This window comes from Mya arenaria, chromosome 2 (assembly GCF_026914265.1).
Source record: "Mya arenaria isolate MELC-2E11 chromosome 2, ASM2691426v1".
In the NCBI taxonomy this organism is placed as follows: domain Eukaryota; kingdom Metazoa; phylum Mollusca; class Bivalvia; order Myida; family Myidae; genus Mya; species Mya arenaria.
Window position 1 is genome coordinate 71,281,955 of NC_069123.1, and position 12,474 is coordinate 71,294,428.

The following is a 12,474-nucleotide window of genomic DNA, read 5'->3' on the forward strand; positions in this document are numbered from 1 at the left end:
GGCAAAACTAAATATCATTTCATATGAGCATACACATTGATTTGAGAAACCATATAGAAGAGCCTGAGTTGTGTGTTAGTACTGACCAGTTGAGGCCAAGATTTGACCGATGTCATTCGTTGTTACATTTGGGTCACCGTTGATTACGTCCAGAAAGAAGTCTGGTGGGTTGTTGTGTTCTTGAATCGTATAACCTGAAACATGGGGCGGATTATTTCAACTGCTCAACACATCAACAATACACACATTCCATAATAGCAATGAAATGAGAACTGAACTGTTACCTACAGATTTTTAGTACAGGATTTCCTGATCACATTTATCATGCATGGAATCCACCCCCACCCCCCCAAAAAATAAATAAAACAGTTACCAAGAGATTTGAAGAACTGCAATGAGTCTTCACATGGCCCTTGGTAGACAGTCTCTCCTAGGGACAAGAGGACGAGGTTATCAATGAGACGGTAGATGCTGTAGCGAGGCTGGTGGATCGAGAATATGATGGTACGCCCATTAAGAGCCAGTCTGAAATACAAAATATAATTATCAATATAGATGAACAATTGTATACTACCCAGAAATGAATAGTTTGAACTTGGAACTGTATGGAATAATACCGTGGTACTGGATAAATGTACATGTATATGTGACGCGATATGTAAAAACAAGGCCACAGGCAAAAATTATGTCATGTGAGAAAACACATTTTTCAAGAAGCTGAGTTTTTAAGCATGATATTGATTTTCTTTTTAATTTCTATTTGTTACATGTCACAATTATGAGTTTTGATTTTGGGCTTAAACCATTTTGGTAACTACTGAGCAAATACAAGGAAATATATTTTTTTATTTAAACATGATCATGTAATCTTAGCAAAATTAAGTCGATCATTAAAGCCATGGAAAAATGACATGCTTTAAAAGCTCAATCCTACTGCAGAGAATTAATTAATTTTCTAACAGATAAAGCAGTCTGAAAATTTGCCAATAGACAAGTGATTGGTTAGAAAATTAAAATTCCATTTTATCTGAAGGCATTTCACAATTTATGTCGAAAATTAAGACATAAAAACATTTGCAAAACATAATATCAGATCTCAATAAAAATTATCAAAACAGATTACATAAGTGTTGCATTTCAACTTTAAATCAGTACATTGAAATATAGAAAATTATACAGGAATGTACTGTCAGAGAATAGTTATTTTACTAGTTTCAGGAGCATATTCCACAACACTCACTTTTTCAGCAGCAGCATGACAGTGCCAGCAGTGTTGGCATCGAGGCCGGTAGTCGGCTCATCCAGGAAGAGCAGGGGAGGGGAGATAATCAGCTCCATTCCAATGTTACATCGCTTTCGCTCTCCACCAGACACACCTCGGATAAACTCATTACCAATCTACATAAATTATGATATGATGTTGAAAATAAACTGTTCGTTTCTTTTAGTACTTAGTCTCTGGAAAAAGGCAATAGAAAAGTCAAAACTAATGTAAAGCAACATTTTTTACCATTATGCACTATTAAATAAGTTAATAATTGACCATGAAATCATACCTTGGTTTCTGCACAATGTTGCAGGCCAAGTTCCCGTATGACGTTGTTCACTCTCTCCTTTCTCTCTTCTGGGCCGACAGAGGCTGAGAGTCGTAGGGCTGCAGAGAAGTGGAAATTTTCACGAACTGACAGTGTTCCCATCACAACATCATCCTGTCAATATGCATAACAACTTCATCAGTACTGTTAGCCAATATCATCACTTTATAATATTAAGTGAAATTACAAATGTTTATCACTATCAGGTTAATGTATGAATATCATAGCTACATCAAATGCCAATAAGACTTTTTAAACAAGTTCTTTTGTTTTAATGTATGGAATTAAAGACGCATTCTGGCAGGATTCAAGCTAAGCACTCACCTGTACCACATATCCCACCATACATTTGAAGTTTTTTGGTAAAGGAGCCCCATCTAGCAGTAAGGTGCCTTTCAAACCCGATGGATCCTTTCTGCCTGCCAGGACATCGAGTAATCTGTAAGACCAAGTTGTTCATAACTCAATGCTGATGTACTTAAAATGTTAATCACCATACTGATTCCATTTTGATTTGTGTACAATACATTTATAATAAACATGTGTAGTATTTATAGCAATATACATGTATGTAGACTCCTTATGTTCTTCAACAAAAAATATTATTCATGTGCATTTTTATGCTATTTCTAATAACTCGAAAACTTAAAACATTGAAATAATAAAAGTTTCATTTTTATGCAACTTATTAAAACTTAATATTAAAATCACAATTATGAAAGTATAAATGACATAGGCAAAACATTAAACCCCTTTGCATTCATGATATCTGTACATAGTTTGACATTTATATTATCAAATCTTACGAGGATTTTCCACTGCCTGTTGGGCCAAGAATGGCATTCATTCCTGGTTTAAAGATGCCACTGGAAAAAATAATTTTATATCAATAAAGCATAAAACAAGGAAATTCATTAATTTAATTATTGCATACTTTATTTACTTAATACATGTATTGTTGTGTTTAAAGAGTTACATACTCAAACAGCACTTGAAAGTGAAATTGACAACTCTGCTGTAAGCATCTTGACCAATACCAAATGTACCATTTCATTAGGAAATAAATTACAGTGCAGAACAGTAGCTGATACATCAATGGCAATTTTAACATTTGGAACTATACCTGGTATATACTTTTATAATAGCCACATGTATGAATAACAACCCAAGGAAACCATCTTATCACCATTGCTTTTATAGGGAGTTCAGAACGTCACGTCATTTATGTAATTGGTGCCGATTTTCGTAAAATATTTGTGTACTTTAAATTCGATTTTTTATACCAAAAGTAATTTGTTATTTAATAAATTTAGGTTCCCTGTCAAGATTAATTATATTCTCCATTATAAAGAAAAAAACACTAAAATTGAATTATTCGTTGATGAAGAATCGATCAAAATGCAACACTATCGATTTCGCTACTGCACCGCGACCTCGCTCGCCCGGTCACGATTTTTATCTCGCTGTTGAATACTAGTGTTATATAACCAATTTTCCGAAGGTGTTCTCCCCTGTTAATTCTTATTGTTGACCAATCAAATGAAAGGGAATATTCAGATCTCGATTTTGACAGTTGAACAAATCGAATGCGTAAACAAAAAACGAAATGGTGTTTAATTGAAGGCGAAAACAGTGAGAAACAACAGGTAAGATATTAATAAACAAAAGTGTTCAATCAAATACCAACACTACATTATATTTCCAACAAAAATATGCGGTTATTTCACTTTTTACGCTGTATTTTATACGTCGGAAAATTCATTTTCCAACCCCATTCGGCAATGTTTTGATTACGTTTCACGTTGACGTTTACCCCACCCAAATGAATTCACGTTCCGTAATATTAAAAGCATGTGGTTGTATTTTTCAGGTCTGGCGATCGGTGTTTAAAAGGAATATGTCAGAAGATCAAAGTAGTAAAATTGGATTATTAGGTATGGAATTTGGAAAACATTTATTTTATTGTCGTCAAAATGTTGAATTAATGACAAGTTGTTTCACTTTTCAACAATATAAGAATGTCTGAATGGTTTATTATGTAGACAGTGCTGCACTTCACAGTACTGTTCTCTGTCAACAAATGTTTTTGTTATTGCATGAAGTTGAATTCAAAATTGATGTTTTATCAATGTACACACCTGTTCGTACATTAAGAGGTATTGAAAGCTATATTTAGTTTCATTATCTTGTGCATGTTGTTTGTATTTTGATATAAGTACAGTTAACGAACTCGATGCTTTGTGGTTCGTGTATTTCTCTTTCAGTTCCAGTGTGCATGTCGTTTTCAAGAGTTCCTGATGGTTTGATTTTAATTTTCTTATATGATTATACATCTGTCATCATAATGCATTTCTTGGATAAAATATAGCTAGTGGTATTTTTTTCAACTAAAATAAATCAGTGCCTTCATTTATCAATTAAAAACCAATTAGAGTGTATATATATGAATTATTTTTAACCATGTGAATTTTTTGTTGTTGTACGGATATATGAAATCTTGTGCAACAAAACATCTTTATATCTCGATGAAATAAACATTTTTAATAAAGGGGCTTGCTCATGTTGTGGCAACAAAAATTAGTTCTCCCAGTAATGCATCTGAAAACATATTAAAATAAGTTTACTCTTTGGTACCGAAATTGCAGAATAAATAAAAAGTATAAACAGCCAATATGGTTTTAGTCGAGAGCGGACCCAGGCTGGTACAGTCAATTAATAGTAAGATAACGGATTATAACCACTCTCCCACAGATACTCATCAACAACTTGTTGGATATTTTAACCATAATGCAATATATTGTAAACATAACATGATAATGTCAATCAATCAATCACACTAGAGACATTCATGAGTCTTGTAGCTTGAAGAATAAGGATAAGTATACAACTCACCCTAGTGCCGGCGTCACACTTTGGTTTATGTTTTGAATGTAAGCACCTTTAAGTCATTATCTCAGTAAATACATCATTTATTGCATTGAAATTTGGATATGTATCCCCAACTATCTCACCTATTAAAGTAATGAAGTTAGATAACATTAACTTTTCAATTCTTACACTGAAAAGCAGCGGAATAGTTGAGCACGCTGTCTCTGTGTCAAACCATGAGCGATCCCCTTTAATAAGTGGGAAAAAATACACGGTACCACATTTCATGTTATTCTGCGAGTAATTTTCTGTTAAAGACTAAATTAGATTATAGGACAAGATGCTCTCTCACAGATTGACAGTTATGACATTCTTTAATTTCTTCAGATTATTTTAAGTTGTCAAAAAGGTAAAGCTGTGATGTTCTCCTTGATGAGGTCTTTACAACATTTTTAAAGTGAGTCACATGGGATCAAAAACTTGGTGAAAAGATCAAATCTTAGAAAAATATAGGGAACAAACTTAAGGCGATATATCTGGTCCAATATTAATAAAACTTAATCAGAATGTTTTCATTAATGAAATGGTTAATAAGTTTTAAACTAGGTCACATTGGGTCAGAAACTAGGTCGATAGGTCAATTCTTAATATTCTTAATATATAAATTCAACAAATATGCTTGTTCTTTCTTCACATCTTCATTTAATTACAGCTAGTTAAATTCATTGTTGACCTAAACTTTTTTGTTGTTCTAGGTCCACCATTGAACAAGGAAATTTTAGAAATCTGGGAGAAGTACAGTCAGCCTGCTGCAGTCAGAAAAATTCAAGAAGAGTTTGAAGTGTTGCGATCATCACCTGAATCATGTCTCAGAGTGAAGATGTTTCGTTTAAGTCAGAAATGCCAGAAGTTAAGAAAACAAAAGCGGGATGGTGAATTGCGTTCTATTTTGCAATCGGGTTTTCATGCACCTGAAAAAAAGATCACTGAAGATGTAACGCTTGCAGATGAAAGCCAAATAAGACAAGTGCAAGATGCTGCAAGGAAAGTTGTTCAGGAGAATCACAAGTTGAAGAGAGAAATAGAACATGTTGAAGATACAAATGAAAACGTTTCTTTTCAAATTGAACATTATGGAAAAAAACTTGACATTCAGATGAAATTGTTAGATATGATGAATGATCGCTACGGAGAAGCCATGAAGTATAAAAGAGAATCTCACAACTTGCAACATGAACTGGAGTTATGGCAACAGAAATTTCAACACATATCAGATCAGCTAGATAAAACAACCAATGAAATTTCAATGTTACATGAAAAGGTTAAGAAAAATTCCATAAGAAATCTGAACAAAAAAATTAAAACGCAGAGAGAAAGCCATACTAATTAAGAATTAAGTCATCTAGACATAAACTGAAACTTCAACAGCAGAAAAACCTACTTCCTAAGTTCATTGATGAACCACATCTGTTCGTTGGAAAGTCCATTCAGCAAAAGTTTAACATTCCTGATTCAAATGAAATTGAATGGTTTAATGGTGAAATCTTAAAACTTATTAATATAGATGGTTTAAATTCTACATACCAGGTCAAATATGAAGATGGTGAGCTTAGTTCTTACAATCTTTTGGTTGATTTTGAGAAAGGGGACGTTATTATTTTGTGACATTGTTATAGTGCTATGGACATATAAACATGTCAACAAAACTGTTTTGTTTACTAAAGACAAAAAACTTTTTTGGGTATGTCTTCTGTTACTGATCTTTAATACTGAAATGTATTACATGCAATCATTTGATGTGATTTAATGTTTACACACTGTTTATATCATGTATGTGACATATAGAATTAGTAAGTTATCAAATATTACCAGTTTAACTTCAATAATAATAATTGATACATCTTAAAATGGAAATACTTTATAAACATTGAGTGGACGTATATTAAGTTAAAGCTTACAAAGACTTGAAACATACATAAGACATAAATGAAACAATGAACACCATCCATTTTCAACTATTGCCTGATAAAAACACCCACATTTGCAACAAAAATGTATTCTCTTTAACTATTATTCTCATATAAACCATTTATACTTATAAACTGAATACACAGTGATCAAATTATAATGTTTTGAACATCATAGTGCACATACAAAAGTTTATGTGTAAATATGTAATATATTGTATAATGCAGCGGCGGCCATTTTGTCCGCCATATTGGATATTTTGCATGTAATTATTTTTCAAAGTTTTCCGTATGTCATAGCATATCAGTAAATATAAACTTTCTTATTCGTATTTAGTTGTCACAATTGTTTTTTTTAATGAAAGTCCAATGTATGTTGCTATTTCCTTACCATCGGCGGCCATTTTGTCCGCCATTTTGTCCGCCATTTTGGATTTTTGAATTTTATCAATTTTCTAAAATATTCTATACATCATAATCTTTCGGAATATGTATACTTTCCAATATCTCTGACTTGACACGGGCATTTCATTTTAATGAAATGCAAGATTTCACAAATAAACGGTGCCATTTTTATACAGTTGTCATATAGAGCTTGTAATTACAAAAATGTGCCATTTTTCAGGGACTAAAATGCTTATAACTTTGCTTCTACTGGGAATTTTTTCACCAAATAAAATTTTTCGTGATTGTATAAATGTCCCTTTTCCAGTAGTACATGTTAAAACCATTTTAATAGTTTTTTTCTTTTTTCACTGAACCCCCTAGCTTTTAAACCCCATAAAAGTACACTTTCGGTTGAACTTGACCGCTGGTTCTCGGTTTCCTGTGGTCAATGTACTTACTCGATTCCCTTAAGAATGGCTTTGTCTTGCGTTGAACAACTGCATGTTTTTTCCTTAACTTGGACAGTGTAGTTTATGTTGTGGATGGTGAGTGTGGACCCACCCTTCTGCTGCATTGGAAAGCTGGACCCATTCCCCACCCGGCGATGTTCCGTTTTCTCGTCCACTGGAACCCAAACATGGGTGTCTGCCTTGACTCCGTAGGAACTCGGATTCGTATGTCCGTTCACAAGTGGATCCTGTCCATTGTTAACATGCACGACGTTAGATGTCATCTTGATTAGCTTACAGACAAGTCAGATAAAATGTATGCTTAGTTTGTCCAGTACACTGTTATAAAACAGGATTTAAATCTCTAAGATCGATGACAGACATGTACAAAGCTGTAAATATTGTGACCACGTGACTATTGTGTTATGAAATGTTAAAGGCACAACACCTTTCCTCGGACATAATAATATAAAAGATCCGTGATTGTACTAATGCTATTAGTAATAGTTTTGTGCCGTTCACAAACAACAGTTAAATAAATGCAAAATCCATTCAAAATAAAGACTCATTCATAAAGGAATTTTAATCCTTTAAAGCACATACAGGTGGTTCGTCTTTGATTGAAAACCTGTTTGACAAACGCTTGAAATCGCTGTGTACATTACCCATTGTACTTCGTCAAGTGCGACGGTCCAAGAATTTCACCTCGACTGCTAGTACTAGCGCCGTAATTACGAATGCGCCCGTCAGCCCCTGTTAATCATTACCTGAGGTCTGAGGGCATCCATGAATGTGCTCTTGTTTAAATTAGATGAACTTACTTCATTACAGTAGTAATTGAATTGTCCCTTTAACTATTTACTTACAATCGGGTATATTAAATGGAACATGTGCAAAAAAACGTGATGGGTTTGGTCGATCATGTTTCAAAGTCATTTCATTTCCTGAAAAACTAAATTACACTGTACTGTACAGTACTGTATTAAACTTGAGGTTTTTTTATCTGTATACGTTGTGTATATATATAGACATAAAAATATACATGTGTGCACACGCACGTGTATTCATGCATGTACTTATATTATCGCATTATTCTTTAAGTATGAGTCGAGCGGTCTGGTCGAATAATCGTCCAATAGTCCTTTTTCATCAAGCCCTTTACACTGTCGTGTATAGTTTGTGTTATATTGGCAATTTGAAGAATTATGAGGCTTTAATGTTAAATAAAATGGGAATTACCTTCAAAATTATCACGATAATATCATGACTTTCGTCTTACCGGAGTTTGCAAGAATTTGATATATTGGCCTCATTTGCATTACATAAGAATGTTTCCATAATATATACATACGTACTGTAATAAGAAAGTCTCCAAGTTGGATCCAAATATATGACTATTTTGTGAATCTCATTATTATCACAATGGCACCTGGTGCTAGAATTTGGTGATATAATATGATTCTTTATATAACTTTGAATGTAAATGCCGGTAAGTTGATTCGTCGATTATTCATGTACCAGACAGCCTTTATCTTCTGCTTATTTTTTTAGAAACTAAGGCATAAATTGACATGTTTAAGTTGTAATTTGTTTACAAAACACGCAACAAAAAGCCATTTCGCATCAATGAATGTATGAGTAAAGTGTAAACTGAAGCTAAAGAACTAACTCAGTGAACCGGGACGGTAACATTAAATTTTGACCCGGTTGAAAAATGACAGTGTCACAGTGACAAATTTTTTTAAAATTGATAAAATAGGTTGTCCAAAACTGTCAGATCAGTGTTAACATTTGATCAGTTACGGGGTCATTTTTAACGTTTAAACAAAATTTAGAATTCACTTCAGATATGGACTGTCGGTAGAAGAAAAACACAACTTGATGTCTCTGGTAAGAACCAGTGCTGTCGTCACAAATCACTAAATGCCGCCGGCCGACGTTGTAAATACCAGTTTTCACTAAATATCGGCCGGTGGCAGTACTGCGGCAGTTACGATCGGCCGGCGGCAGTCGGCATTTTAGACGTTGCCAGAAAGCAGCTGAGATTTTAAGAAAAAGTTAAATTTCTGGCGACGTCGTGGCGATTTTTTCTATTTTTGCAAATCGGCAGGTGGCAGGGCGGGCGCATTTTTTGTTCGCGCGGTGGCAGGCAAGTGGCAGGCGGGGCGCATGGCGATTTTTCCTCCGCGATCGAGACCTCAAGAGTCTACAAAAATCGGCCGGTGACTGCTAGAAACTAACTGCCACTCTCCAGCACCCGGCCTGCCACCGACATGCCACCGCCCGATTTCAATATATCGGCCGGTGGCAGCGCGGAGGCTGGGAGGCGGCAGTCAATGTCGGTAGGTGGCAGGAATGCGATCTGCCGATTTCAGACTACCAGACGTTAGTTTATAATGAATTGACTATTACCATACATAACAGTTCCCATGGCGTTCTTAATTGCACCAGATCGACTAAGAGACTTAGGTATGATTTATATATCAACCGAAAATCGGCCTGCCACCGTCAGATTATCGGGCGGGCGCAGAGCGGTGGCAGCTAGATCGCTCAATCGCCGGCCGGCGGCAGTTGTAAATGGGCTGTCCCCCGCCAGGTCGCAGGGCGGTGGCAGTTTAATTCTAGCTGCCGCCGCCCTGCCACCTAACTGCCACTTGCCGGATATTTTGGGGTGTCACGTTTCCCGCGAGCCTTTGAAACCAACTGCCGCCGACAGGCGGCATTTTGTTGGCCGTTATATGTGACTGCTCTCAGCGATGTGTAAAATATCGACCGGCGGCAGCCAACATCACGACTCTGCCGATGTCTAAAATCGGCCGGCGGAATTTAGCAATTGTGACGCTAGCATCAACGTTGCGTATGTCTTCTAAAGAAATACAAAGGTTAAAGGATGTGTAAACAAAACTAGTTTGTCCATATTGCCGAGAGTTTTGGAGTTCGAACGCTTTATTTAAAGCTGCACTCTTACAGATTTTTTTGTCTTGGAAAGAGCAATTTTTTGCGTGAATATCTGCAAACCAATGATAAAAGATTGCTGACAGAAGATCGGATCGCAGATTTTCATACTTCTGTTCAAAAATTAATGTGTTATGGCTTAAACAACGTTCAGTCTGTGAGAGTGCAGCTTTCAAGCGAAAAATGACATAATACAGTATAACTCTTCTATGTATATAGGTTATAGTTGACTTCACTGAGCTCCGCTCCCTTAAGTTACTTATTCAAGAATAAATTATTTAATAAATTCTAACCGACTTAGTGTTAGCCCCTTCCAAATTACATTACATTTTTGTTATTAAATTAAGCCGTGCGCTTGTCAAAATAATCTGTCAATCTCTGCAATACTATTGTAAAGTCATTTAAATCGGCGTTAATTGCCACTGAAATTGCGCCTTCGCGATATATACATGCAAACAGTAGGCGTTATATATATGCGCATGCGCAGTTATAGCAATTTACTTAATCACGAAGAGTCGTCTTCAGCAATAAGTAACGATCTTCATAAATAAGAAACTAAACAGTTTAAAAAATCTAGCGCCCTTGATAAGCTGACAATGTAGGGCAAATACCAAGGAAAGGTGGGTGTGTTCCTAAAATCTCCGGGTGGACACATTCCGAAAAGGTGCGGAGTGCATCCACCGGAATCCGGGCACTTAATTTTGTAGATTGTACCATACATCCCCTTTAGTGCCATCTGGAAACATCGAGCCACCTATCAATAGCGCCAAACACGTTACGTTTTCTTTTGCATCAAACATGTGGTGTTTTGTTTCTTTGACACTGTGTACGAACATATTGCCTGTTTTAAAGCATTTCTTTTTTTTGTTAGACACTTATTCATGTGTGTACAGTACGCCTCATGTACTGATTAATTAATTTAACAAAGAGTGAAGTTTTAACGTGCATTTTTAATATCTATTCAACTATAAGGCAAACACCCAATTCCCTAATGGATATTAAAAAGGTACCAGCTAGCAGCGTTATGAACCTTTGCTTAGTAAAGAAGTACTACTTTCATCTTTTGGCATACGTTATACTTAAATGTTATTAATCCAGTTAAAACAAATAATTGAAACTTGGACTGTATGATATGGGTCAGTATGGTCCGATTACATTTCGAGTGGTGTATATGAAATTATATAATATTGATGTAACTAAACGGACTGCTTGGTATAAATAACCAACATTTAAAATGAATATGACTACGGATTGACTCAAATTTGATATTGAGAGCAATCTGAAGTCAGTTTTCAACGAAGGCCAACGTTTCATGCGAGGAAGGGTTATTAATGAACGGTCGTTGTCAGTTTTCAACGAGGGCCAGCTATTCGGTCGAGAAAGGGTTATTAATGAAAGGTCATGGTCAGTTTTCAGAGAGGGTCAATTTTTCAGATGAGGAAGGTTATAAATGAACGGTCGTGGTCAGTTTTTAAGGAGGGCCAACTTTTCAGGCGAGAAAATGTTATTAATGAACGGCTTTTATCAGTTTTCAGAGAGGGCCAACTTTTCGGGCGAGAAAGGGTTATTAATGAACAGCTTTTGTCAATTTTCAACGAGGGCCATCTTTTCGGGCGAGAAAGGGTTATTAATGAACGGCTTTTGTCAGTTTTCAACGAGGGCCAACTTTTCGGGCGAGAAAGGGTTATTAATGAACGGCTTTTGTCAGTTTTCAGCGGGGGGCAACTTTTCATGTGAGAAAGGGGTATTAATGAACGGCTTTTGTCAGTTTCCAACGGGGGGCAACTTTTCATGTGAGAAATGGGTATTAATGAACGGCTTTTGTCAGTTTTCAGCGGGGGGCAACTTTTCGTGTGAGAAAGGGGTATTAATGAACGGCTTTTGTCAGTTTCCAACGGGGGGCAACTTTTCATGTGAGAAAGGGGTATTAATGAACGGCTTTTGTCAGTTTCCAACGAGGGCCAACTTTTCATGTGAGAAAGGGTTATTCATAAACGGTCGTGGTCAGTTTCCAACGAGGGCCAACTTTTTATGTGAGAAAGGGTTTTTCATGAACGGTCGTGGTCAGTTTCCAACGAGGGCCAACTTTTCATGTGAGAAAGGGTTATTCATGAACGGTCGTGGTCAGTTTTCAACGAGGGCCAACTTTTCATGTGAGAAAGGGTAATTCATGAAGGGTCGTGGTCACTTTTCAACGAGGGCCAACGTTTCATGCGAGGAAGGGTTATTAATGAACGGTCGTTGTCAGTTTTC

The 12,474-nt window shown here is 35.9% G+C and overlaps 2 protein-coding genes across 4 annotated transcripts in view; one reads left to right on the forward strand and one right to left on the reverse strand.

The window, feature by feature from the left end:
- LOC128220679 (broad substrate specificity ATP-binding cassette transporter ABCG2-like) overlaps positions 1 to 12,474 on the reverse strand; it is a 28,184-nt gene that overhangs the window by 13,058 nt on the left and 2,652 nt on the right. The window contains exons 2-8 of one of the 3 annotated variants that reach the window (XM_052929181.1): positions 7,276 to 7,514; positions 2,402 to 2,461; positions 1,920 to 2,034; positions 1,557 to 1,709; positions 1,241 to 1,398; positions 374 to 525; positions 87 to 194 (exon numbers count right to left, since the gene is read on the reverse strand). In XM_052929181.1, coding sequence (XP_052785141.1) covers positions 87 to 194; positions 374 to 525; positions 1,241 to 1,398; positions 1,557 to 1,709; positions 1,920 to 2,034; positions 2,402 to 2,461; positions 7,276 to 7,514 — 985 coding nt within the window. Of the gene's footprint in view, positions 1 to 86; positions 195 to 373; positions 526 to 1,240; positions 1,399 to 1,556; positions 1,710 to 1,919; positions 2,035 to 2,401; positions 2,462 to 7,275; positions 7,656 to 12,474 lie in introns of those variants that run through there. The other 2 variants (XM_052929175.1, XM_052929190.1) reach the window with 2 other exon arrangements.
- LOC128220698 (uncharacterized) lies at positions 3,285 to 6,151 on the forward strand. The gene is made up of 2 exons (XM_052929199.1): positions 3,285 to 3,895; positions 5,219 to 6,151. The coding sequence occupies exons 1-2, from the start codon at positions 3,829 to 3,831 to the stop codon at positions 5,851 to 5,853; spliced, it is 702 nt and encodes a 233-aa protein (XP_052785159.1). The 5' UTR covers positions 3,285 to 3,828; the 3' UTR covers positions 5,854 to 6,151.

What these genes read in the sequence shown, in the direction of transcription:
- LOC128220698 (XM_052929199.1), top strand. Translation starts at nt 3,829, where the DNA reads ATGCTTTGTGGTTCGTGTATTTCTCTTTCAGTTCCAGTGTGCATGTCG. An exon ending in GTTTTCAAGAGTTCCTGATG is followed by an intron (nt 3,896 to 5,218) that starts GTTTGATTTTAA and finishes TTGTTGTTCTAG; the next exon opens with GTCCACCATTGAACAAGGAA.